Source organism: Pisolithus orientalis (assembly GCF_024613125.1).
Source record: "Pisolithus orientalis strain OTSU chromosome Unknown F5J12scaffold_12, whole genome shotgun sequence".
NCBI classification, from domain to species: domain Eukaryota; kingdom Fungi; phylum Basidiomycota; class Agaricomycetes; order Boletales; family Pisolithaceae; genus Pisolithus; species Pisolithus orientalis.
In genome coordinates, this window is record NW_026260793.1 from 813,993 (window position 1) to 839,644 (window position 25,652).

At 51.2% G+C, this 25,652-nt stretch overlaps 11 protein-coding genes across 11 annotated transcripts; 5 read left to right on the top strand and 6 right to left on the bottom strand.

Moving 5' to 3' along the window:
• Positions 1-51: 51 nt before the first annotated feature.
• Positions 52-2,790, top strand: F5J12DRAFT_937483 (uncharacterized protein; the record flags this gene model as incomplete). Its single annotated transcript, XM_051749638.1, has 8 exons — positions 52-104; positions 169-205; positions 265-373; positions 439-658; positions 715-975; positions 1,059-1,438; positions 1,489-1,908; positions 1,964-2,790. The coding sequence occupies 8 exons, from the start codon at positions 52-54 to the stop codon at positions 2,509-2,511; spliced, it is 2,028 nt and encodes a 675-aa protein (XP_051600638.1). The 3' UTR covers positions 2,512-2,790.
• F5J12DRAFT_720236 (uncharacterized protein) lies at positions 2,606-2,825 on the bottom strand (the record flags this gene model as incomplete). The annotated part of the gene is made up of 2 exons (XM_051741226.1): positions 2,606-2,706; positions 2,762-2,825. 2 exons carry the CDS (start codon positions 2,823-2,825, stop codon positions 2,606-2,608), a joined length of 165 nt encoding a protein of 54 aa, XP_051600639.1.
• Positions 2,826-3,047: 222 nt separating this feature from the next.
• On the top strand, positions 3,048-5,500 carry F5J12DRAFT_828150 (alpha beta-hydrolase). The gene is made up of 4 exons (XM_051745597.1): positions 3,048-3,767; positions 3,819-4,066; positions 4,185-4,498; positions 4,552-5,500. Exons 1-4 carry the CDS (start codon positions 3,074-3,076, stop codon positions 5,084-5,086), a joined length of 1,791 nt encoding a protein of 596 aa, XP_051600640.1. The 5' UTR covers positions 3,048-3,073; the 3' UTR covers positions 5,087-5,500.
• A 116-nt stretch (positions 5,501-5,616) lies between these two features.
• Positions 5,617-7,398, top strand: F5J12DRAFT_828156 (carbohydrate esterase family 1 protein). Its single transcript, XM_051745598.1, has 8 exons — positions 5,617-5,758; positions 5,822-5,940; positions 6,035-6,156; positions 6,232-6,344; positions 6,437-6,700; positions 6,777-6,986; positions 7,045-7,220; positions 7,282-7,398. The coding sequence occupies exons 1-6, from the start codon at positions 5,690-5,692 to the stop codon at positions 6,981-6,983; spliced, it is 894 nt and encodes a 297-aa protein (XP_051600641.1). The 5' UTR covers positions 5,617-5,689; the 3' UTR covers positions 6,984-6,986; positions 7,045-7,220; positions 7,282-7,398.
• Positions 7,396-8,774, bottom strand: F5J12DRAFT_720024 (kinase-like domain-containing protein; the record flags this gene model as incomplete). The annotated part of the gene is made up of 6 exons (XM_051741208.1): positions 7,396-7,941; positions 7,995-8,002; positions 8,056-8,257; positions 8,316-8,495; positions 8,551-8,630; positions 8,678-8,774. The coding sequence occupies 6 exons, from the start codon at positions 8,772-8,774 to the stop codon at positions 7,396-7,398; spliced, it is 1,113 nt and encodes a 370-aa protein (XP_051600642.1).
• Positions 8,775-9,755: 981 nt separating this feature from the next.
• Positions 9,756-15,199, top strand: F5J12DRAFT_828184 (uncharacterized protein). The gene is made up of 9 exons (XM_051745599.1): positions 9,756-10,134; positions 10,215-10,792; positions 10,865-11,020; positions 11,113-11,215; positions 11,268-11,479; positions 11,569-11,727; positions 11,814-12,781; positions 12,836-14,319; positions 14,373-15,199. Exons 1-9 carry the CDS (start codon positions 9,989-9,991, stop codon positions 15,037-15,039), a joined length of 4,473 nt encoding a protein of 1,490 aa, XP_051600643.1. The 5' UTR covers positions 9,756-9,988; the 3' UTR covers positions 15,040-15,199.
• F5J12DRAFT_828189 (uncharacterized protein) lies at positions 15,200-20,318 on the bottom strand. Its single transcript, XM_051745600.1, has 15 exons — positions 20,042-20,318; positions 19,888-19,986; positions 19,436-19,837; positions 19,163-19,384; positions 18,723-19,112; positions 18,313-18,654; positions 18,047-18,252; positions 17,170-17,992; positions 17,058-17,119; positions 16,813-17,008; positions 15,915-16,763; positions 15,710-15,863; positions 15,491-15,656; positions 15,390-15,440; positions 15,200-15,340 (listed from the first exon to the last, which is right to left on the bottom strand). The coding sequence occupies exons 1-15, from the start codon at positions 20,279-20,281 to the stop codon at positions 15,226-15,228; spliced, it is 4,317 nt and encodes a 1,438-aa protein (XP_051600644.1). The 5' UTR covers positions 20,282-20,318; the 3' UTR covers positions 15,200-15,225.
• F5J12DRAFT_828190 (uncharacterized protein) lies at positions 20,319-21,410 on the top strand. The gene is made up of 4 exons (XM_051745601.1): positions 20,319-20,445; positions 20,498-20,505; positions 20,563-20,676; positions 20,733-21,410. The coding sequence occupies exons 1-4, from the start codon at positions 20,442-20,444 to the stop codon at positions 21,318-21,320; spliced, it is 714 nt and encodes a 237-aa protein (XP_051600645.1). The 5' UTR covers positions 20,319-20,441; the 3' UTR covers positions 21,321-21,410.
• A 377-nt stretch (positions 21,411-21,787) lies between these two features.
• On the bottom strand, positions 21,788-22,334 carry F5J12DRAFT_828196 (uncharacterized protein). Its single transcript, XM_051745602.1, has 2 exons — positions 22,100-22,334; positions 21,788-22,068 (listed from the first exon to the last, which is right to left on the bottom strand). The coding sequence occupies exons 1-2, from the start codon at positions 22,190-22,192 to the stop codon at positions 21,844-21,846; spliced, it is 318 nt and encodes a 105-aa protein (XP_051600646.1). The 5' UTR covers positions 22,193-22,334; the 3' UTR covers positions 21,788-21,843.
• A 195-nt stretch (positions 22,335-22,529) lies between these two features.
• Positions 22,530-23,048, bottom strand: F5J12DRAFT_720171 (ribonuclease T1; the record flags this gene model as incomplete). Its single annotated transcript, XM_051741222.1, has 4 exons — positions 22,530-22,588; positions 22,639-22,762; positions 22,817-22,847; positions 22,897-23,048. The coding sequence occupies 4 exons, from the start codon at positions 23,046-23,048 to the stop codon at positions 22,530-22,532; spliced, it is 366 nt and encodes a 121-aa protein (XP_051600647.1).
• Positions 23,049-23,560: 512 nt separating this feature from the next.
• Positions 23,561-25,571, bottom strand: F5J12DRAFT_905397 (cytochrome P450; the record flags this gene model as incomplete). Its single annotated transcript, XM_051748653.1, has 11 exons — positions 23,561-23,723; positions 23,775-24,012; positions 24,066-24,240; positions 24,291-24,404; positions 24,463-24,589; positions 24,641-24,737; positions 24,790-24,873; positions 24,927-25,089; positions 25,141-25,269; positions 25,325-25,432; positions 25,521-25,571. 11 exons carry the CDS (start codon positions 25,569-25,571, stop codon positions 23,561-23,563), a joined length of 1,449 nt encoding a protein of 482 aa, XP_051600648.1.
• Positions 25,572-25,652: the final 81 nt, after the last annotated feature.

Genomic DNA, 25,652 nt, shown 5'->3' on the forward strand with positions numbered 1-25,652 from the left:
ATCTTATAATCTTATCATCACACCACAACCAGTTTTCACCGGGACTCTACGATGGTGAGCTCCTTGTTATTCCTAACACAAGCTATCTTGATACGCGGATTTATGTCAGGCTCCAAAGCAGAAAAATCTAAATCCATCAGGCCTCGGGCGAGCCATCATCAATCGCAGGGTCAAAGATACTCGTGAACGTCAGGAATCTGGGCTTGTGAGTAGTACTTTATGTCTCACCGATTCTTTCTCAATGGCCATTTACTTCTCATGTAGTATACGACGGACACTGATCCAACTTCCCGGCTCAGATCCGTCACCCAGGAGAAAGACTTGGACGAATTCCTAAACACCGCGCAGTTGGCAGGTATGGAATTTACAGCGGGTGCGCTTCTTTCTCTTCCATTTCACAACTCTATGACGTATGTTCCGACGTTTGATTTCCCTCAGAGCGGCGAAACATAAAGATCATCCAGTCGCCTGCTGGCTCATCTCATAACCCGTTCCTACTCAGTGATCAAGAGGAACGGTCCACGCTTGTCAAACACCAAGAAAACAAGTCCAGGTTAAGGGTCCCACGTCGGCCGCCCTGGACCAAGTTGATCACTACTGCCCAGCTGGACAGGCAAGAGAAAGACGCATTTCTAGAATGGAGAAGAGGACTAGCAAGGTGAGTACGACTTGTGTGCACCGACATAATTAGGGTGTTTATATTCACGGATTAAGACTACAGGAGGGCGAAAAATTCTTACTTACCCCGTTCGAGCGCAACATCGAAGTATGGCGTCAGCTGTGGAGAGTCATTGAACGATCCCATCTGGTGGTCCAGATTGTTGACGCCCGAAATCCCCTCCGCTTCCGTTGTGAAGATCTCGAGGCGTACGTGAGGGATGTAGAGGGCCCCGAAGGCGAAGCCGGAACTGGAAAAAATCTGCGAAAAAATCTGCTATTAATTAATAAGGCAGACTTGTTAACGGCGACACAACGGTGAGTTGATGCGTTGGATTTTGCAACAATTCCGTACCCGCAAACCTTATGATTGATGGTGCTATGCTAAAGCTGATGCAAAGACGGATATGGGCAGATCACTTTGACTCGCAACGCATTCAATATGCATTTTTCTCTGCCGCCAACGCTGCTGCCCTACAGAAATTACGGCGCGACGTACCTTCACAGCCTGACACTCAGCACGTTGAGACGAAGCAAGCTTTAGATGAAGACACTGAATCCTCTACCGGGGATCAGCATGCACCTCACGACAATGGCAGCGCGGATGGATCAGATAGCGAGGCCGATCTTCCCGACCTAGAGGAGCATGACGCCTCAGATGATGAGTACGGGTATGTACATACAGAAGAAGATACACCAGATGGAAGGGACCCAAGAACGAAGGTGTTATCTGTGTTAGAACTAGAAGAGTTGTTCCTCAGTTCTGCGCCAGACCCCTCATGTAAGCTTTGCGATCAAGGGTTGTCGGCGTCATCTAATTTTCGTTCGTAGTATTTACTGGTTCCTCTGGTTCCCCGCCAACGAAGCTGGTCGTTGGCCTTGTGGGGTATCCGAACGTCGGGAAATCGAGCACGATTAATGCACTTCTAGGCGAGAAGAAGGTCAGCGTGTCGTCCACTCCGGGAAGGACCAAGCATTTCCAGACGATCCACCTCTCTTCTACGATAGTCCTTTGTGACTGCCCTGGGTTGGTCTTCCCCCAATTTGCCACTACAAAAGCGGCCTTGGTGTGCGACGGCGTCCTACCAATAGATCAAATGCGGGAATACACGGGGCCTGTTGCCCTTGTCGTAAAGAGGATTCCAAAGGAGGTATTGGAGGCGACGTACGGGCTAAGCATTAAACTCAGACTTGAAGAGGAGGGCGGAGATGGCAAAATCACGGCAGAGGACCTCCTTATCGTATACGCTAGTGCGTTACCATCTTCTCCACTACGAAAGGATCTCTAACGAACCGCGCCATGCAGTTGCTCGCGGGTTTATGCGCTCGGGACAAGGAAATCCAGATGAAGCTCGTGCTGCCCGATACATTCTCAAAGACTATGTCAGCGGCAAGCTACTATTCTGCCACCCTCCGCCAGGTGTATCTGAGGACACGTTCAATATGCACACGCACGAGCTTTCACAAAAGCGGATGGCGGGAAAAAAACGCGCGCCGCTGACTCGGGTTGGCAAGGGTGCTGATACCTTCGTTCCGCCCTCCTTACCAACAGCACCTGGGTCGGATGTTTCAACTAATCTGGGGTCATCTTTGAAATCATTGAGCCTAGACCGAGAATTCTTTGCAGAAGATGACCTAATGCGCTCGCGTCCATTCGTTCAGAGTGCGGGGAAGCACGGCCAGCCGTTCACGCGGAATCGAATGTACCCGCACCAGAACATGGTCGGGGATGATGGACGTTTGCTACCACCGGGGGCAAGGGGTGTTGGCACAGGTGCAAGGGAGATAAATGGGAAGAAGAACCATAAGAAAATGAAAAGGGTAAAACAGAGAAGTGGAAAAGGTTACGACTAGTTACTTTACAGATACTTGGGATGTCCATTGGCCCGTGCACGCTGAATCATTCAATGATGGGCAAAGACTTCAGCACGTGTCCTATGCCTCACAATTACTCGTTCCAGGTGAGGATGTCGCGGTCATCCCCAGAGTCGTGGTCGCGTTTGCGATGAAGCATGACGCGGTCACGAGAAGGAAAGAGTCGGTTGCAGTCTGAGAGTCGACACGCATTGCAATGAATCGTACACGTGTGACAGAACGAAGTTACCTTGAAATGCGCAGATGTAAATAGGCGTCCTAGTGTGCGACGAAGCCGATTTAGAGATGCGCATCGACAGGGGGATGGGGACATACTCTTCGGGAAACGTGACTCGTCCATGACCAGTGTTTATCTGGTCAATGGTGCTTGTCGCTGCGCTGGACATCAACGAGGTGTGCAGGGGGTGTCCATGTCAGGTTTCTTACTGTCTTGCATTGCAGGAGCAGATTTGAGGATGGAAGGCAGTCGGGGACCGTCCATTGGAGAGAGATTGGATCACAGCCACCGAGAACGGCTCTAACCCTGACTCTGGATGGGTGGATGGAACGCCCGTCGCTGTTCGATGCGACGCAGAAGTCACTCTCAGATCGAGTCGAGTCGGTATTCTCGACCACCCAGCCACAGACTGGCATTAGTGCTGCAGCTGCGCAGGTGGACATGCTGGGGATGGACCGCTCCACACGTGCAGTCATGAAGCGAACGAGGGTGCCACGACTGCCCCCATCGACGTTCTCTCAGATGCCCTCAACGCCTCTCGTGCGATGGAACAATGCTGGCAGTCGTTGCCAGTCCGAAGGTCAGCTTCTTCTGTCTTCGTCATCGCGGCCGCCCACGCCCGTCATTGCCGCTCTCAACGAGGCCCTCTCGGAATGCATCCTTCCTTGTCCTCCACCGCCCGCAAGACTTCCCCTTGCCTTTTCACCTTCTCGTGTCTTGTCACGACCTCCTCTGCTGACCGCAGTCCGCCCTACTCATCCCACCGCATCCCTCTCGCCTGCACACGACTCCCCGCTCGTCCCTAGCTCGTCGCACACGACACCCGCAAGGCCCACCTCCCCAACGCGCACTTCTCTGGATGCTCTTCGTTCGATACACACGTCCACATCAACACAATTCACTACATCTCAATCCGTCTCAAGGTGGTGGTTCCAGACTGATTGGGATTCCGCCAGCAAGGAGAGAGCCGCAAGCGTATTGGATGAAGAAGATAGTAAAGAGGACATCGCCAAGAATTGTAGGTTACGATTCATCTTCCCAGGAACGCGTCATAACAATCTCTCACTAGTCCGTGCACCAAAGGCTCCTCTGGTGTTCTGTCACGGTCTCATGGGCTTCGACTCAGTCACCATTGGCCCCGCTATCGCTCCCCTACAAATATCACATTGGCGTGGCATCAAGGAAGTACTGCAAGACAATGGGTGCGAAGTCCTTATCACTCGTGTACCCGCAACGAGCTCGCCGGTCGACCGTGCCAAAGTCCTGGAGAAAACGATATCTGAAACTTACCCTGGCCGTGCTGTTCACCTCATTGGTGTGCATTTCCTGTACTTGTTCTGTGTCCTGCGCTAAACAGTTTCACACGCAACAGGACACAGTATGGTGCGTCTACTGTCTATTACTTGACCTGCGTCCTCAAATTCCCACTTCCTAGGGCGGTATTGACTGCCGACATCTTATCACCCATCTTACCCAGCGTTCTTTTTCCGTCCTTTCGCTCACTACCATCGCTACTCCTCATCGTGGATCCACCTTTGCAAACCATTTCCTTTCCTTGGCCAGTGCCCATCTTCCGGCTGTCCTCGCACTCCTCGAACTTCTTCCAAACGGAGGAGGCGATGGCAAGGCATTTGAGTGTCTGACACTGGAAGCTATGGCAGAGTTCAACGAAAACACACCCGACATTGAAGGCGTGCGCTATTTCAGTTGGGGTGCAGATTATGAACCAGGACTATTTGATACGTGGAAGTGAGTTCGTTGCCTCTGTGCTTTTGTCACACCATTCACCCATCTCGGCAAAGATATCCGCATTCCGTCATATACGCCAAGGAGGGTCCAAATGACGGACTCGTCTCCGTGCGGTCAGCGCGGTGGGGTACCTACCTCGGTACACTGAAGGACGTGAACCACCTCGATCTCGTCGGCTGGACAGATGGTATCGCGGGTGGGCTTGGTCTCCCTACGCTAAACATCCGGGGAATGCGAGCAGCGGTCCGCGGGAAGGAGGTCGGATTCAGCCCTGGGCGGTTTTATCTGGGTGTAGCAGATTTGTTAGCAGGGGTCGAAGAGGAAGAGGGCTATGTTAAGGATGGTGTTTGGGTCGGGTTGAGAGGGAGGGCCACTCTCATAGACAAGTTCCGAGAACGAGAAGCACCCATAGTTGAGGGCACACCCATCCAACGGAGTTCATCGGATAAGGCCAGAGCCAGGATGGAGGAAGTATTGCGCCGAACACCCTCCCCTTCCGAATCCAAAGATGGCGAAGGTGAAGAGATGGATGAAGCTGAAGGTTCTCAGCCAATGCTTAAAGCCACCCCATCGCTTGCCGAAGTCTAACGGACGATCGGACACATAACACGCGCAAGTTCTCCCGTTCTGCGCCAAGCTCAAGCCTGCTTGCTTGTTAGCTTAGGGTATGATACTGGTTGCGCTGCCCAACGCAACATTCGCTGGCATGTAGTACGCACTCTCCCTTGTTTCGCGAAGCTTATCCGGTGGCCAGAGTGCGTGTACCTGGGCAAGCGGCTTCACACGTCACCTCCTCACATCACTATGTACATGCACTATTCACGACTTACTCGCGGCATCCACTAACAGTCAAGGCATACGTGGGCTTTCGCGCCCACATGGATCGGCGAAACGACTGATATGATTTACCATACAGTACACAATGTATGTATATAAATGCTTCGTCCGCACCACACTAGAGAGGAGTCACACTACATAGTATCTTCTAATACGAAACTTGCCTCAGACATGTCCGGTCATCAAACTAATCCCCCATTGCAATTTGTAATACTGGAAAGGGGCATGCCGAGTTGCCAAATATGAGATGGAGCGTCTCTGATAAGATTGGTCATGGGAGGCTGCCGGGCGCCCTCTGTGCTACTGCACCGCTCCCGCACTTTTCATATCTCCACGGTCAACTAGAAGTTGAACATGGCCAAGTTGGAGCAGCTATCGTGCTCGAAGCATTTCGGCGGTAAGCTAACCAAGTACAAGTTCAGAGTGCGTAATAAGTATGATGTGAACTGATCCCCGAGGCGTACTGAAACACTACGTTTGCTACAGTCCACTGCTCTCGGCGACCTTGACGCCAGGCTCAACATCTTCCTACCCGGTAACTCTGTTCATGGCAAAGTACAGGTACTGATGTACCTCGGAGGATTGACGTGCACCGAGGACAATGCGTACGTCCCCTTTGACCTAGTACTATGCGTGCGATCACCAAACATATTACCATTCTCTTGATCTTGATGAAATACAACTCAATTTTTTTCCCAGCGCACAAAAGGGTGGTTTCATGCGCGACGCAGCTGCGGAAGGCATTGCAATAATCTTTCCAGACACATCACCGCGAGGTGCCGGAATCCAAGGAGAAGACGATCACTGGGACTTTGGGACAGGTAATTCATCCCGCCTCGTTGATATCGAGTCGTCGCTCACATTCTGTTACCACCGATCATAACCGTGAACTTCAGGCGCTGGCTGGTACGTTGACGCCACCCACCCGCAGTGGGCCAAGCACTACAGGATGTTCACGCATGTGACGCAAGAATTGCCACAGGTCATCGAGGCGTCGGGACTTCCGATTGTGCGTTTATCTCTCCCGATTTTGTCGTAGATATTCTTGATTTACCTTGGGTTCGCACATGATTTTGGAATTCCGACTGTCATATCTTCCAGGACTTCTCTCGGCAGTCCATACTCGGACACTCGATGGGAGGACACGGTGCCCTTGTGCTATACCTTACATCCATTCTTTCTGGAAGGAATACGTATCGCTCTTGTTCGGCGTTCTCGCCCGTCTGTGCGCCCTCTGTCGTGCCTTGGGGTATTAAGGGTTTCAATGGGTACCTCGCTGGCGGCGTTGAAGAAGGACGAGACAAGTACGATGCGACTACGCTCATTGGAAAAGTCAAGGGTCCCGTCAATATATTGATCGATTATGTGAGTTTTCTCTCTCTCTCTCTCTCTCTCTCCTCATGGACCTTGAGCGTTGACGGCTTCCGCTTGTGCCCGACAGGGTACTGCAGATGAATTCAAGCACCAGTTAATGCCGGACCTGTTCGCTGACGCTGCGCGCAAAGCCGGATTCGACGAGTCGCAAGTGCGGGTTCGCGGCCAAGATGACTATGATCACGGTTACTACTTTGTGTGTTGTGCTTCGAGCTACTTGGTCTATGCTGACTCGGTTCACGGCAGGTCTCTACATTCGCTTCAGAACACGTGAAGTGTGAGAGGTGTCTTGCTTCATAACCCTGGAAAGGGAACTAACTGTACCCGCGACACAGTTCATGCCGGATTCCTTAAGGCGTAGAAGGTTCGTGTAATACACGATAGTAGTACAAACAAGAGTGCCGTACTATTAAACCTGTCGTCAAAACACGTACGGGAAAGTGAATGTGGGAAAGTCCGGCGCATCTGACGGAACTGTATATTACGAGGGCATCCCGCGAATGCGTTCCCTGTAAGCACGTTCGAGTTCTTCGAGGTCGGAGCAAATCCAGCAGCTTTTTAATGCTTCGTAGACCGTTGCTCGCTTCCGAGGGTCGGGAACAAGGAGGTCGCAAACAAGACGTTTGGCTACAGTTTTCCCGAGAGTTTGAAAGAAAGACCGGGTGTCGATGAATCATAGCGTCATGTCATAGATTCGCGAGATACAATAACACATAGTGCATCGCCGGGACAAGTGTGTACCCACCATCTTTTAAAGGGTCCCATATGACCTCGCAAAAGGTAATGTTTCCCTCGAGAATTCGTTGCTTTGTTCGTTCGTCGCGAATGTGCGAACCCTGTGACCAGCCGGTGCCAAGGCCGTCCGAACCTACCTCTTCCGAAAACGAGGAGTCTTCGGTACCATATAGAGAACCCTCAAAATCAAATGGATGACTGCCTCTGGAAAGAACACAGGTCAGCACGGGGTAGAGTGGAACAAGTGCGCTTGGTCGAAACGAGAGGACCCACGAAAGCATAGCGAAGATCACGACGCCTGTGCTCCAGCAGTCTGCAGGCATTCCCACGTAGCCAAGATCAGGGCAGTCCAGTGCACGGACAGCCTCTGGAGGCAAGTAGGAAATTGTGCCGCAGACATGCAGGGTCTCCTGGAATGCCTTTGGACGTGCTAGACCAAAGTCCGCGATTTGTATGCGCGGGTATGGACCGGGGGTATGAAGAAGAATGTTTTCCGGCTAGACGTAAAAAGATGGCTCAGGAGCAAGGTATATGTAGTAGCCGGACTGACTTTTAGGTCTGCGAACGGAGGGAAGTGAGCAAGGTATAAGACGTGGGAGACGCGTGCATACCCCGATGCGAGATCATCCGATCATGCAGGTACTTTAAGGCCTTGAGTAGCTGATACGTAATATACTTGCTTTCGCCTTCGCAAAGGCGGTGCCGGACATGAGTAGTAATGTAGGTAAATAAATCACCACCGGTGGAGAGTTGGAGCATGATGTATAAGAATTCCGAGTCGGATTCAACCGCATATACCCTATTAATGTTCGGCTGTCGTAATGAATTTGAATGGATGTGTGGGGTGGGAGGGGATAGCTGTGCGACGTACGTGATGCAATGCCATTAGCATGGTAGCCTCCTTCATGTCTTTCTTGAGATCGGAACCTTCTTTCCTCCTAATGATCTTACACGCAGCCTGCCGATGCGCAGATGTATCGATGGCGAGATGAACAGTGGCGTAACTACCCGTCCCGAGGCAATGTGGTGTGATAAGATATCGACCCATGTTCTAAGGGACTCCATCGAAGATTTTTGCCTGGCATGGTTAGTCAGTTGCAACGTACCTTGATTGAATGAGGTGAGGGGACAAGGAGGGTCGTACGCCTGTCTGGGAGACACCTCCATTTTTGGACGCACTGGAAAGCTAACGTTACGTCAGGCAAATGGACTAGGTCGTATTTGCTGGTCTACTTAGTGAGGCTGGGATTTTGATCGTGTCTCCGTGCATGACGATAGCGGAGGTCTTGCGAATTTTATAACCGTTGATGACGACGCCGTTAGTCGACATGTCCTGTCATGCATGGTTGTACGGCATAATGGAGGAAGCTGAGAGAATGGTACCTGGCACGAAATGAGAATTGCTCCCGCGCTCGATTGAATGCTGGGAAGAATGAGCACCCTATGGGTGAGACTGAACAAATACTGACGCATATATTTTGCAATGCAGGCTGGAGACGACTATGTCTGGGATGACGTACGAGCTAGCGGCGGCGATCAAGAGTAGTATGTCAGTTAATATGCACGTCCTTGCTAGTGATGATGCATGGCAACCAGATGTTCGGATTCCTGCCTATGAGGATAGGTTTTCCAACACTCAGGAGAAGTGCTTTGTGGAAATGCATCAGTACGGGGCTCGGTAAATGCGGTGTTTTGGACACCTTCTGTACGTCCGTCACTGGTGGTGGTGATGAACTTGGCGCATACATCTGGGGATGTCAGAGCACGAGCAGAGGAGGAAGGAACAGATGGAACTGGTTGGGTTGGGTTGTCGAGGATGGCGTCTGTGCTCTGTTTCATTGTCGTGTCTCGACACGGTCGCTGGACTTGGCGCGCTCAGCGATATGAAGAGAACGCGTCGCAGGTCACGTGCTGCTCTATGGATCATGACACGGTACGGTACTCTGTCCAGGTAAATCCGCAAGTGAAACGACGTGTACTGTCGTGATGGACGTCGTGGAAGAATTCTGCACTGCCCCAGGGTTGATGAAACCTTGGAGGTCGGAGCGAGGGGAAGAAGTGTTCAGGCTACTTTCCCATATGTCCTGACGAGGGGAATGTGAGACCCGCTTGGCTGCGCTGCATGAGATGAGGATGGTTGAATCGAGTTCACGAGGACGGCACGCGAGCACTGGCTAGCGACAACGTTCGTTTGATGAGATTCGATACAGATATTGATATTCGTGCAGGGAGTGTCGCTGTGTGACGAGACGCCGAGCGGGGCAAACAGTGATAAAGCAAGTGAATCGGACTGCTCCAGAGCAGTGTGCATCGACACTCTCGACTGCATCGACGCCCTCCCAGCCATTCTACTTTATTCCATAGCATTTCGTTTTTTTCTCCCCTCAAAGCCTCTCTGAACAAACTTGGAACGTCTACTCAATCCGATAGCCGTCCCCAGCTCACATTCGTCGCTGTTTTGAGAAAAAAAACACGCCCTGCGCTGTCCAACACTACCCTACGTAGCCAGCCATACCGTCCATCCTCGGAACTAGAACTCGTAGAATGTCCTTCTTCTCGAGGAAGAAGCATCCGAGTGCTTCACAACTTGTCTCCAATGTGACCGTTGCTCAGACTCCCTCCCAGGCTCTTGCTCAACTCGCTGCCAAAGATACTTCCCAGCAGGGCAGTTCACCCCGCGAAAACGATGCGTGAGTGGTAGTATTATATTCAGTTCTCTAGTCGTTGCTGAGCCTCACATCATCCGTTGTTCACTCCGTTCAATGTCTAGAACTGCCAGCGGACCTGCTTCCTTGGCGCCACAGCAACGCCAGCAACAAAATCGGAACGGCAGCCCTAGTATCATCCCTCAACCATCTCAACCCCATCCGCAACAGCAAGGAACACCTCCCTCCCAGCAGCCCCAATCCACCCAACAACAACCCCAACAACAGCCCCAACCTCAGCAGCCCCAACAACGCCCTGCCTACCCGTGGTCTGTACGCCGTCTCCACCTCCCACCGCCCGTGGTCCTTCCCAAACCAGGCGTCGCGCCCCCAACTACGCCTTCCCCTCCTCCGTTCCCGCGCTACGGTCACGCTCTTCCGGCGACCGCCACTGCTGCCGGTGAACTGTACCTCTTTGGCGGCCTTGTGCGTGAAGCCGCCCGTAACGACTTGTACCTCTTTTCCACGCGTGATCTGAGCGCAACTCTGGTACAAACCACCGGTGAAATTCCCACTCCCAGAGTAGGCCATGCAAGCGCAATTGTGAGCAGTGTATTAATCGTCTGGGGCGGGGACACCAAGACAGACCCGACGACTAACTCGGCGGAGAAACAAGATGATGGGTTATATCTGCTTAATCTTGGTAAGTGCCGATATCACCGACTTTCGATGTCTTATGTGATGGCTGGTTGACCGAACTAACCACACCGTGCAGTTTCGAAGGAGTGGACAAGAGTAACAATGTGCGGTCCATCACCAGCTGGCAGGTACGGCCATGCTGTTACCATGGTTGGAACCAGGTTTTTTGTTTTTGGAGGTCAAGTGGATGGAGAGTTCCTCAATGACTTGTGGTCATTTGATCTCAACACTCGTAAGCTTCGACCGGTTCCTGTGCTGTTCGAAGAACTCAATTTCTTTTGGTTATACTAACCTGAAAAATCCGCTCTTTGCCCGCTGGATAAGTGAGATCCCAGACACAGTGGGAGCTTTGTCAGCCTGCGGGCTCCGAAAAACCTGCTCCGCGGACAGGTCATATCTGCGTGACGCATGGTGACCGAATTATCGTGTAGGTTGTCTTCTCCTGCGGTTATCTGGTCTCCGACCTGTCCCCTCTTTAGGTTCGGTGGGACTGATGGTCAATATCACTACAACGATACTTGGGCGTATGATGTTAACTCACGCCGCTGGACGGAGCTCCAGTGCATAGGATTCATTCCGTCACCGCGAGAGGGCCATGCAGCCGCCGTAGTGGATGATGTGATATACATATTTGGTGGGCGGGGCGTCGACGGTAAAGACTTGGGGGATTTAGCCGCATTCAAGATGAGCAGTGAGTTGACCATTGTAGTTTCGCAGTCGAGATGAGGCGCTATGCGGGCTTCTGGGGGTGAGTCCACAGAGCTGACAAGGTTTCTGCAGATCAGAGATGGTACATGTTTCAGAACATGGGGCCCGCTCCCACTGCCAGGTCTGGTCATGCCATGGCCTCGATGGGGAGCAGGGTGTTTGTTTTGGGCGGAGAATCATTCACCCCCGCAAGGGGCGACGACCATGGAATCGTTCACGTACTTGATACCAGTGGGTCTTCGTTGTTCTCGTTTCAGGCACGTTCCTGACGAATGTTGGTTGCAAAATATTTTACTATTCATCACTGCGACATCCAGAACATATCAAATATCCTGACGCCAATAAACCCCCCGCGAATCCCAGCCTCATTGCTGCCGTTGCTCGCAAAACAGCGGTCTCCCAACAACCACCCACCCAGCCTCCAGTACAACCGCAGTCCCAAGTACAACACCATGTTGCTAATGGCTCTCGTGCTATGTCACCAACGGGGCCTGGGACCGCAGACGTTGATGATTTACGTACTGCTGTTTCACCACTTGGCGTTCGTCCTGGGACTCGTACCCCGAATGGAAGTATAATTCAGGGTACTCCCGGGGTAACTAGCATGGCCGTGAATGGAAAGGTCAAGGCACCGACGAGGCCGCGTCGCGATGATGACGATGTTACAGGAACGGACGATGGGCATGGGACGGATACAGGCACCGCCTCCGATCTCGGCGTTTCTACTGCGCGTGCGCCATCGCCGACGGAGCCTCAACGCGCGCGGAGTCCCACGTTGCTCAGTACCACTGGACGCGCGATGTCGCCAGTGAGTGGAGGTGCCTATCCACAGCAGCGACAGGCACATCAGGCCGCCCCATCCATGACGAGTGTTGCCATGAATTTGACCGCTGGTCTCTCGGCACGTAGCCCATCTCCAGTTGTGGACAGAAGCAAGTCGCCCCCGGACGGCCTGATCCAACCCCCGCCATCCGGCTCTTCGCACGCGAACGGTTACGCCCATCCCCATCATACTCACGGAGGGTCCAAACTCGGCTCCACGGGGAATGTCGCAGCTGACCTCATCCGCGACTACAAGGCCAAAGAGATCGAAGTAGAGGTGTTGCGTAAGCGGGAGGCGTGGATGAAGACCGCCCTCCTGAAGGCACACAGGAATGGGTTTGTCCAATTTGATGAAGAGTCGATTGAGGCGGAGGGACTCGGCCTTGGTGAAGATACCAGCGATGACCAGCGTAAACTGGCAGATATGATATTGAATTTCAAGCATTTCAAGACGCAGATGCAGGTACAGTCCGCTTGTTCTTCGCTTCCGCGGGCCTGCTAACTTGAGGTTCACCAGATGCTTCTCGCAACTCAGGCGAGAGAGGCTTCTGACCGTGTGGCAGATGCGGAGCGGATGAAGACCGGTGCAACTCAAGAAGCTGCATATTACCGTGCAAAGCTTACCGCCTGGGAAGCGAATGCGCCAACTGACGTAGCTCGCGTCGAGCGGGAGCGCGTTGCTGACCTTGAACGACATCTAGCTACGCTCTTGTCTGAGCAGAATGTCCTGCGTCGCAAGGTGGTTGAAGCCACTGATTCGTTGGCTTTGCAGACAACATTGCTTGAACAGGCGGAGGCGCGCGCGGTGGATGCAAATAAACGTGCTGACACTTTGGAAGAATCTCATGAACGACATACTCGTGCTCATGCAGAGCTCCAGGATCGTCAGGTGCTTTTAGAAGCGGCTCTTCGGGAGCACGCGGATCGCCTCGCCTCGCAGACATCACTCTTAGAACAGAAAGAAGCTGAATGCTCGCAGGCCAAGAGTCATGTCCAGGAGCTTACGCAGTTCCAAGATCAACATATTCGTGCATTGGAGCAAGCCCGCGCTGCCGTTCAAACTGCCATGTCCCGTTCAGATGAAGTGGATAGCAATCATCAACGCTCCCGCGAACGAATCGCCCAACTTGAGACGGACCTGGTCGAAGTGAAAGGCGACCTGGAGGCCCGTACGTTGGAAGTCGAGTCATTGCGAGCCCGTTTGGCGGAGGTGGAGAATTCGTGGGCCAAGTCCCGCGAGGAGGCAGATGCCTTCAGAGCTCTAACGACTGGTAGCCTCGGCGAACTTCTCGACTCCCATCGCGACCTAAAGACTGATGAGGACCGTCATGCTCGTGGCTACGCAGAGAAAACCGAGGCCATGGAGACGGAAGCTGCGTCACTGCGTAGGATCCTCAAAGAGGCATCCCAGAGGGTGGAGGACGTACAAGCAGAACTCAGTGAAGAGCGTCGCCGAGTACGAGAAACAGAGTCCGAGCAATTATTCCTCCGTTCGCAAATTGTCGGACTTCGTGGGCAGCTATCCAACTCCCTCTCTGATAACGGGCGTTTGCGAAAGGAGTATACAGACAAGGAGGCGGAGCTTTCGGAGGCACTGAAGGAAGCTGCAGACGCCAATGTTCGACTGGCGATGCTTCGCAACTATCTCGCGGAAAATGGAATCAGCCCTGACCAAGATGCTCCAGGCTCAATCAGTGATAACTCGGCTAAGGTAGCTGAGCTTGAAAAGCAGCTGGAAGAACGTATCCGCCTTCACGAGAATTCGGAACGGGAGCTAGCTCAGGCGGTACGCCGGACACGCGATGCAGAAGCTCAACTCAGTGCTCTTACGTCACAACTAGACCGTACGCATTCCTCTCCGCAAAACTCCATGGTAGAGAACGATTCCGCGATCGCTCGTGCTACTGAAGCAGAGCGCAAATTGGAGGAAACCGAGCGAAGCTACAAAACAAGGATGCAGCAGATGGAAGAGGACTATCAGCTTGCTGTCCACTATTTGAAGTGAGTTCGATACACTCTGAAATGCATGCGTTGTCTTACTGGTTGTCCAACAGGGGCACCGAGAAAATGATGCGGAGGATGAAAGATGAACTGACGAAGCAGAAGGCCGCGAATTCTACTCTTCAGGCAGAGCTAGACGCTGCACGAGGTCGATCAAGTACGGAGCCTGGTTCTCGAGCGCGTGTCAACGGCCGGACCACACCGTCGGACGACAGCCATGATCTCCGCTCCCAACTTTCCGAGGCTCAACAGTATTCCCAGCGATTGTCAACTGAGAATAAGGAACTGCGACAACGCATAGAGTTGCTAGAGAAGGATCTTGTCTCGATGAGGGAAAGCTTTATGATGTCTCAAAGAGAGTCGGATGACCGGTACTCGCGCGTCGAAGAACTGGAACATGAGATAGAAAGGCTTAATGCCACATTGGCGATATACCGGAAGGGTTCGGACGAAACAGCCGTGGAGCAGCTCACCATGGAGAACACGAACCTGAAGAGGGAGAATGAGCAACTTTCGCACAAAATACATCTGCTCTTGGAGGTCGACCAACCGCCGTTCAACAGACCATCAAGTATGTCCAGTTCAGAGAATTTCGAACACCTCTCGAACGAGTTAGATGATTGGCAACGACAACTCGCCAGTTCCATGAGTACGCGCCGACCCTTGAGTGGAATCGAGTCGCCACCCCATGGACACAGTCGGATAAACTCTCGATCATAACATCATTATAGTCCTAGGTGATACTATACTCGGTTTGTCTATATATCTGTTATACCCACACTGCTTAGTTTCCTCATCATTGCACGCTCGTTTGGATTTCGTTCTCATGCTCGTCTTGTTCGTGGTTGACCTTTACTAATATATATATTTATACGAGCAATAAGTCATCGTCAAGTTGAGGTATTACTATGATGCTGCCGCAGCTCGCTGTGTCCACTCAATTGCTCTCTGTTTCACGGTAGCAGCACCCTCGTCGTCACCTATCTTGTGCTCGAGGTTTAACCACTTCTTGAAGAAGGACCTTGGTGAAGTTAGCACGAGATGGAAGATCAACCCAAAGAAATACGTACTTGGCCTTGTGGCTCGTCATCTTGATGGCGAGAACACGGCCGAAGATGTTCCTATGTTCAATTTAGTAACGTCATTTTCAGCTTCAAGATGCACCAAGTACCGCAAGTGTTGGATATCCTCTTGTTTTGCTTCCATGTCCATGTAGATAGACCAAAGATCCCACCGTTTGGGGTGCGAATCCACGATACCTTCGAAGATGGTCCTACCACGCTCGGGATCCCCGAGCTTATATTCCATTTGCGCGAATTTTGATATTGTTTTGATATCTGATATGCGAGAGTATGAGCAAGGTGACTGGAATATCGGTCCCTCTACCTACGTTTCTGCTTTTCTAAACTTTGCAAGGAACGCGGGAGCAATTTGCGAGCCTCTTCGAGTTGTCCGCGTCGCAGGTAGTGCTCAGCGAATAATGTCCACGCTTTAGAGCTTTGCCCAAATTTCTTGCACGTCCGCTTGTATTGCTCCTCAGCTTTCTGTGTAAAGGTAAGCAAGCAAGTTCCGCGCACAAATTTCTGATAGCAAACCTCGTATCTTTGGCTATCTTCGAAAATGACCGCAAGTCGAAGATGGACCGTTTTCGAGTCGTTATGTCGCGCTGCATCCTTGAAGACTGCTTCCATCGTCGTGTCTGAACCGTAAGTGTTCTCTATATTGAGTAAAGCTATCCAAACGTTGAGCCTCTCCTGTTCCTCGCGGAAGTTAATAGTCTGGACTGCACGTCTGCCGATTGCCCGAGCCTTGTCTATCTCGGACATCTGCAGGTAGAAGGACATGTATTGGATCCACAGGTAAGAGGAATTGGGAGACCCCAATAACAGCCTTTCAAAATCAGCGGAGGATTCGGGAACCTTGGTGTGCATATCTGTGGTCAAGTCTTGTTGGATTTCTTTCCGCTTCCTTCGTTTCTTCTTCCTTGACTCGGTTTCGTCCTCACTACAGCTTCCAGGCCCGGAGTCCTCTGATATCACATCCCCGGAAAACCACTGGAATCCTTCGAGTTTGAGAGGGACCTGCCTCTTCTGACTCAAAACGGACAGTTCCTCGGGTTGATTCTCGATACCGATACCCCGCTGATCGTCCTCGCCATCGTCTTCAGTGGCCTCTTCCAAGTTCTCTTCCGTAGATTGGTCGGACATGTGGCTAGGGTCGTCCTCTTCTTCTATCTCAGCTTCACTTGCAGAACTGCCATCCCCTTTCAAGCTTTGATCATCTTTGACCTCTATATCCTCATCCCCCGCGAAATAAGATGGCTTTAGGCCCAGCGACAATTGCTTCTTTTCTGAGTCGCGGGAAAGGATGATGGCCCTGACTCTATCGCCTTCCCTGAAAGTACGCAGCGCAATAGTTACATCCGCATCCTTGTTGTCAGATAGCTGTCAAAAGTGTTGGCGGACGTCGATGGCAAACACAGCCAGAACACACCTGCGACTTGTGGCAGAGTCCCGTAACCTTGGAACCATCGATCACGATGAAAAGGCCATATTGCTCAATACGCTTCACCTTACCCATCACCTTCTGACCTTCTTGTAGATCATTGAAAGTTATCATCTTTGAGTGGCTCCTTGCTAAATCACCCGATTTAAACGTCATTTCAACTTTCTTGTTATCGACGTCGACGCTGGAAAACCATGAGTTCTTCGAGGGGTCGGTTCATCAAACACACGTACCTAAGTATCCGGCCCTTAACCAATTGGTTGGCGACAAAACGACTTTTCCAATCTTTGATGTACTGCAAATGCGTCAGACACGCGTGTACTTCAGTCCGTATAAGCTATTTACCTCATCAAAAAGCTCCCTGATTTGAACCCTTGCATCGATGCCACGACCAATCGTAACGAAGAGGCCATGTTCAGACACGCTCTTAATGAAACCTCTGATGGTGTCGCCCATCTTCAAGTCTTCAAAACAACTTAGCTCGCGGTCCACTGGTGGATTGGCCGAGTCTGGAGAAATTTTCGACGGTCGGGTGGATAGTGTCAGATGATTGGCGCTTTCATCAATACCTATGACTACCGCTTGCAAAACAGAGCCCACGGCGGGGAAAGGATTTCCAACTTCATAATCATCGCAAGCATCCGTAGGGTGGAAGGAGCCAGTGATGCGTGCCAATAATTTAACCGTAGTTCCAGAACGGCCATGCCCAGTCACCCTTCCGCGAACGATTTGGCCAATGGCAACTGTACCCATGGACAAACTGGTTTTGGGTTTTGTTAACGACCCCGGCTTGCCGCCGACAACAACAAAACCTTCTTCCACCGACGTGACCACAAGGGAATCTATAATAGTGCCCGGCTTCAATGATGTTCTAAGTTCCGGGACGGTGGTTCCGCGGATATTCGCCAGTGTAACAAAAGAAAGATGAGCACGAGCTTCAGATGGCTGTAGACTTAGTATGATGTTGGCTTTTTGAAGTTCTACGATAGCGCCTTGAACGGTGTCGCCGACAGAAAGACTAGAAACGTCGGTGACGGCTGGGCTAAAGGCAGACGTTGCTTGTCGTATGCTTGCGACAATACGCCGAGTATCCTTGCGGACGGCAATGATACGCACTCTCGTAACTTTTCCAGGGGTAAAGGCGTCTGTCAACTTCGCGCCAGTTTCACTGCACGTACGAATGCTTGAGTTAAGCTCAATGTTCGTGATCGCTAGAACTAACCTTGCCTCGCGGGTGGGAATTGTAGCCTTGACGTTGTTGAAGAATTCCACCTTCAGTCCCTTTTCTGAAACTGCGAAGATGACCCCATGGGTAACAGCGCCAATTTTGGCATCTTCATAGGAAGTCAGGATTGGTTGGGTAGTATCCAAAAGCGTCCTTTTAGTCGTCAAAATAACGCGGTTCCGCTCCGGTTCAACAGTAAGTACCTGAGACACACATAGGTGTTGGTTGGTAATATATACATCATAAGACTTCATGAGACTTACCCGGCATTTGATACTCGCTCCAACCTTGAATTTCTTCGCGGGATATTTGAGCGGTACGTCTGCGTAGTGGTTAGGCCATATAACGCCATCCAACCTCTCGGATATTGATACGAAAACGGCGGAATCTGTCAAACTTTTCACTGTCCCCTTGATAACTTCCCCGACTCGAATATCCCCAACCTGTAGGAACTTCTGCAAGAAGACCGATGGCCGAAGAGAAAGTTGGAGGATCCCGTCAAACATGTGGTGACCAATCACTCTTGCCTTGTGCAGAGTGGCGATTTTCCAATGGCCTGAGGTCCCAGAAAGGGTAGGCGTATGTTCATCTGACACTTGGGATATCTACAGCTTGTTCGGTCAGAATATCAAAGAGACGAGGGTCGTGGCTCACGTGTACGAAAACCATCCACGGTGGGTTGTACCTCCACGAGTAAACCCTGCTCGGGCTCCACATGTCTGACTTTCACTGAGTCCAAAGTAGTGCCGATCGGGAAAGCATCAACCAAAGAATACCCATCCAAGTCAACTGCAGCGGATTTTACCCCGAGAGCAAGATGATGATCGGAGAGTGTAACGGAAAATCGGGGCGGCGACGTCCCGGGAATGTTATATAGTATCCTGGCTTTTACTCTTTGGCCCACCTTGGGTGTTTTCTGTGTCCGCGACTGGTGATATTCATCGGCAGTTGCATCGAAGAACCCCAGAATTTGTAAGCCAAGACCGTTGGCTGTTACTGCAGTAACCAAAGATTGAACCAGCATTCCTGGCAGCACCGAGGTTACATCGCTAACCTCCGACACCTAAATCGCATCAACAATACCGGTCACGATGAAGATATGCCTGTGCACACCGATGTAGCAACTAGTGTCTTTGAGTCAGTGGTGACATTGCATGTTCTTCCATTGGCAGACAAGCGGAGCACAACGATATCGATAAGACAGCCGATCCGGAATCTTTCGACAGAACCCTCCTTGTGTGCATCCCTAAAGGATAAGAATCCTGACACCCCAGAGATGCCAAGGTCTAAGATATATCCATGGTCCTCGGTGCTTTGAACCGCAGCGGACATGGTCTAACAACTGTCATGATTAAGCGGCTTTCGTCAGAGACTCCTGTCACATACGTAGCCATCCTTCAAGTCCGACTTGCGAACCCCAGCATTAACCTCCTCGGGAACAAGACTGAGCTCCACTCGACGACTCGCCCTGACAACCTCGTCGCGCGAACGCGCGAGCCCCGTTAGGTCTGTAGTTCCAGGTGGGTGCGCATTTGTTACCACGCAGCGTACATACTGTCCTGGATGGAACAGCTCGGATAAATCTGGCACATTGTCGGCTACCACGTCATTATCTGATTCGCCAGAAGCATCACTTCGTACATCCATTGACTCTAGCAGTCGACTAAGCTGCGACGTGATTTTTGTAATGGGAACGTGGGCGACGAGTTGGTTGGGTAAAGAGACCACAAGCGCAAGGGGTTGGACGGAGACAACCTGTCCGAGAATTTTCGTGCCTGGCACCATACGCTACGAACTCAATGTCAACCCACGTCAGGCGGGAAGAGAAGTTCTACTACCTTGTAATTGAGATGTTCAATGCGTAGGCCTTCCTTCTTGGAACCTTCAGGTTTGAGCTCGAGTTGGGACTTACTCTTCCTCCGATTCACTTTGGGCTTCTTCGCGTTATGAATTCGCCACGGTTCGACAAAGTATATCATCTGTTTCACTCACAGAAAGTAGTCCCTTGTCTACCCCTTTAATAGCCTCCGCCCGAATCTCCTTCTCCTCAAGAGCGGTCAAGTTAGTTCCCCCACCACGAGGGAAATCCACCTCCTCCGCCATCACCGTGGAATCCACTGGAAACGAATCCTCGCCTGGATATTTTTCATGCGACTTTCCTGACGATCCTTTGGCTTTCTTAGCTTTCCGACTAGAGGTGCCGTCTTCTAGTGCGCGTTTTTTCCCTGCCATGTTGATGGTATGGTGCCAAGGAGTGCAGGTCCTAATATCAAGCCCAAACTTTTTCTGACGGCCTGCTGCGTTCCAAATCGGGAAGCTGAAAACTCCGTATTATGTAACAAGTATCCTGGGGTGCCCTCTTGTCCTGCAACTTCTCTGTCTGAAAGACGATATGGGTGAGTCTGCCGTTCCATTTCTACTACTCGTGTCGTTTACGCATCTCCCAAGATTACCAGGTTGGATAATACTGTCCTAGTCACTCTTTTCCCCATTAAATCTGAGTTTTCTTCCAGAATCGCGTTGGTTCCAAGTTTGGCGGCGGTGGTGTGGCAGGTGCTTCAGAGACTAACGTGGACAGGAGGGAGCGTCTGAGGAAGCTCGCCCTAGAAACGATAGACCTTGCAAAGGTATGTGATCCCCGCGATGCAACAACAAAACTTATGTATTTCTCATGTGTCCACAGGACCCATACATTCTACGCAATCACCTCGGTTCCCTCGAATGCCGACTCTGCTTGACGCTTCACACCAATGAAGGTTCCTACTTGGCTCATACCCAAGGTAAAAAACATCAGACCAACCTTGCCAGGCGTGCTGCCCGGGATGCTAAGGAGACGCAGCTCATGGTTGCACCCACTCAAAGCAGTGTCCAGCGAAAAGTCTTCCTCAAAATCGGTCGCCCGGGCTATCGGGTGACTAAGGTCCGCGACAGAGACACTGGTAAAGAAGGCATGATGGTGCAAGTACACCTTCCCCAAATAAAGCCTGGTGTTATCCCCCGACGGCGATTCATGAGCGCATGGGAACAAAAGAGGGAACCCCCCAATAAAGCCTACCAATACTTGATCGTAAGGCTAGCCAATGTCTCTACTGTGAACGTTGCTCATCCTTTCGCGAAGGTCGCAGCGGAGCCGTATGAGACTATCGCATTCCGTATTCCAGCTCGAGAGATCGAAGACGAGGCAGATGACGCTGGATACTGGAACTGGTCACATTGGGACCCAGACACTAAGCAGTACAGTTTCCAGTTTATGTTCCGTCTCTCTTACTAAGTTGTACTTCATGGAGCTGCCAGTTCTCATGTAATACGTAAGTAGGTTTATACTCCATGTTGCACTCAACAAATCCGTCATGCTTAGATGCTCTGGTGTAAGACACGCTGATAACTTCTCAGGGATGCCGTGTGACTATTAACTTGGAGATTTCTCACCACAAAGGTCTCCCGACGAGTCGTAAATGACACGGTCTGGTTCAAGCGTGCCTCCAGTATACACATACCCTTACTCCAGAGGATATTCGAAGAATTCCCTACTGCACGAGAGGAAGGGGAAATCCTACAACGCTTGGTTAGTCATGGCAACTCTTGGACCTATGACGTTGTGCCTCGTAGTCTTTGTACCAGTGAGGTATTCCCTATTGACCTTGTGTCTCTCGAAGTGTACAGCATTTATGCAACTTACCCCGCACCGCCACTCTCGGCCTGAGAGACGGCGTTATAGATGTCTGTAGAAGTGTAGTCATTGCTACCGCAAGCACAACCCCCGGGTTGCCGGTCCACCAAAGCGGATGCCGCGACTACTGCCAGTAGCAGAACGAGCACACGAGAATGCATGGGGATTGGCTCCTGGAAGTACTACCAGGTGAATTTATTAGACAACCCCTCTTGACAGCATGAGAACTATTCCCTCGAGTCTCCTCTCCCTCGGCAAAGGGGGGAGTACGGTATCCGTCTTCCTGGACACACGTGCGTGGTTCAGCCAAGTCGTACCTGGTAAAAACTGGCAAGAGCTGCACGCGTAACTGGGTTGACAGGTTTTCTGACGGCCCGTACATGCGGCAGGCCTAATAGGGAAGACATTGTGAGTATGTGCAGGGGAGCCGCGCACCAGCGCATTCGCATGGAAACGATTAGCTGTGATCCCATCGATCTCTGGCAACCATGTGCTCTTTGAGTTTGTCGTGCTAGCCCCCGACCCACCGTTGTTGAAGACGAATAGATAAGCTAGATTCATAATGGAAGAAGCGTAACGCATTCCTTTTTACCAGGACACCCACTTATACATGACCCCCCTCTTAACACCTCTTGAGAGAATCTCCGCGGTTCAATTGGGAGAGCAATTCACAAACAGCCGTTCACCGGCGGGCTGAGCCCTGTTCCTCTCCTTCTCCAGTTTCATGTCACAGTTAAGGACCAAGTGAGCCACGTACTCGACGGGACTACAAGTTTGAATGTAATACATACGATGTGTAATGAGTTTGTACTACATGCTGCACTCAACAAATCCGTCATATGTAGATGTTCCAGTGTGGGTATGACACGCTGGTAACTCGGTCAGGGATGGTGTTACTGTTGAAATGAAGATCTCTCACCGCAAAAGTCTCCCGAAGAGTCGTAAATGACGCGATCTGCTCCAGGCGAACCTCCGGTATAAACATACCCTTGCTCCAAAGGATACTCAAAGAATTCCCCGGTGCACGACGGAAAGGAGAAACCCTACAAAGCTTAGTCAGTCATGGAGCTTCTTGGGCCTGTGTATGACGTTGTAACCTCATAGTCTTCATACTGGTGGGGATAGTCCCTATTGGTCTTGTGAGTCTCTCATAACCTCATGCAGCAGGTTACCTTACCCTCCACCACCACTCTCAGCTTGGGAGATGGCGTCATAGATGTTCGTAGAGGTGTAATAATTGTTACCGCAAGTACAACCACCAGATCGGCGGTGCACCAAAGCGGTTGCCACGACTGCGGTCAATAGTAGAACGAACACACGAGAATGCATGGGGGTCTGACTCCTGAGAGCACCACCACCATGGTGACTTCATAGGACAAAACCCTTTGTAGCATGGGAACTACTCGCTGAAGTCTTCTTCCTTGGAAAATGGTTGTGAGTGTGGTATTCGTCTTCCTGGACGCACGTGGGTGGTTCAGCCAAGTCGCACTCGATGAAAAATGGCAAGAGTTGCACCCGCGACTGCGTTGACAAATTTTCTGGCAGTCCATACATGCGGTGATCAGAAGGAAGACACACAGCACATGCAGAGAAGCCGCATAACAGGGCATTTGCATCGACACGATCAACATCGGTCACTCCCATCGGTCACTCCCATCGGTCTCTTGCGACCATGTACTCGTTGAAGTTGTCGTGCCCAGCCACCGGCATCAGCTTGTGCAACCCTGACTTTCGGTTATTTCACGCCGAGGAAAATAAATAGATAAGCTAGATCATAATGGAATAAGAGCAGGGTAGCTCTTTTTACCAGGACACCTACTTATACGTAACCTCCTCCCCTCTTAGCACTTCTTGAACAGAATTTCCGCGGTTCGGTTGGGAGAGCAATTCACGAACAGCCACTCATCTGGGGGCCGAACCCCGTCCTCTAGTTTCATGTCATAGTTGAGAACCAAGTAGGCCATCATGGCTGTCATCGTCGTTGTGGCGAAAGACCGCCCTGGGCTGCACCAAATGGTCAGACTCATATCTCCAGACGTCTGTCAGGCTACATACCATGCTCGTTTGCCTTGGCCAAAATTAAGGGCAGGCAAACGCATGGAGAAACGTTCAGACTTTGTCATTGCCCCCTGATGCATTGCGTAAAACCTGAATGGTTCAAACTCATCGGGGTTTGGGTAGTATTGATCGTCGAGAGACATGGTCGTTGGAGACATGGCTAAGTGAGTGCCTGCTGGGATTCTAGTCCCATCCGAAAATATGATGTCTTCCATGGCCTTTCGTACCACCGGCGCTGGCAATACAAATGTTAGTCGGGTACAGGGAATAATGAGGCTATAATCGTACTTAAGCAGGTGCAGCTCACCCTCTGACTTTCCTTCAAAAAACTATCTACTTTCGGTAGCTGTGACATGGAGTCCTGCGTCCAACCGTACTGACCAACCACACCCTTCACCTCTTCCCTTAGAGGCTCTATGTACTGCGGGTGGGCTGCAAGGTTAAATAATGCATGGGCAAAGCTCTAGAACGGACATGTGGGATTATCTAAACGTGGCATGTATGCACACTCACCTGCGCTGATGTATGTAAGGATGCAAAATTTAGCACCAAAATACGCAGCGCAATACTACGGAGGTTGCGGTCTTCTGGGGAGGAGACATCGATGAGCCAGCTGAGCATATCGTTCTGCTCCGAAATAGCCGAGTTTGATATGTTATCAGGCGCGTCATCTCCACACACGTACCGGTCTTCCGGGCCAATTATTTCCAAAGAACTTCTCTTTCTTCAAGCGCTCGTCTACGATAGGTCGAAGCACTTCCATGCAGTGCCTTAGGCTGCTGGGTGTGTTGGTCAACAAACGACCAATAACTCTGCGAGGTATGTCTGCACGATTGCGTTGTCGTTGAAGCTGATACACCTACGGACGAAGTAGCTTGGGGAAGATATTGATTACAGTGGCCCGCGTTGCCACTTGTAAAGCAAATTTCAATTGGATTTTTTCAAATTCGGGCGACTGGCCTGCAAACTTCGCTCAACACGTGTGCGGTGCGAGGGTGCTGATAAACCATACAGATTGGGAACCCAACAAAGACGCGGTTGCTTGCACGGCACGTTGCTTTCATTGCCGCGGAGTATGCTCCTACCCTTACCCAACCTGCGGATGGGTTAACAAGAGCTTTTTGTGATGCCGAACATGTGATCGCTTACCGTGCTCTTGAAAAGGAACAAGTTCGTCGAAGACAAGGCGTATCTCTTCAAATATTCTGGGGAAGAGTTCCTCAAAGTTGCGTTTGAGGTGCTCCCGTACTACCTGAACATGATACGGATGTTCTTGTGCTTCGAGACCGAACGTGTACTTCACTTGCAGGATCTGGACCACAGTTACGAATCATGTTAGCTACAGTCGGGCATGCCAACGTACGTCCTGCATAGCATGATCAAAGGACAGCTTTTCGTCGGGAATTTTGCAAAGTTCGTCCACAAAACGTGGACCTGATACCACTACCATCCATCGGTCTATCATTGGAACCTTGAAGAATCCTTCCTTGTTCTGATACATGTTCAGGGGCACCAAAGAATGTGATGATGAAGAGGACGTGACCCACCTGCTCGTATCCTTTCCGTATCATATGTTTTGCATGCAGAATAAACCTGACAGCTCCGTAGTACGAGGTGAGGTGTCCAGAGGGCCCGACGGAGGGTATGTAGTCCAGCTGCGAAGAGAGGCATTGACGACGGAAAGGGACTCAGAGACGAAACACGACATGCCTTTGACCAACGCGTGCGATCGATCCCCACTACAATGGCCAGGGCGACTGCGAGAGCGCAAGCGGAGAGAGTTATCCCGTCCATGAGCTGTGAGCAACGGTACAAGAGGTTCATTTCAGAAGGGGCTTCGTGAAGTTAAATATTTATGTCGGAGAATTGAAAGCG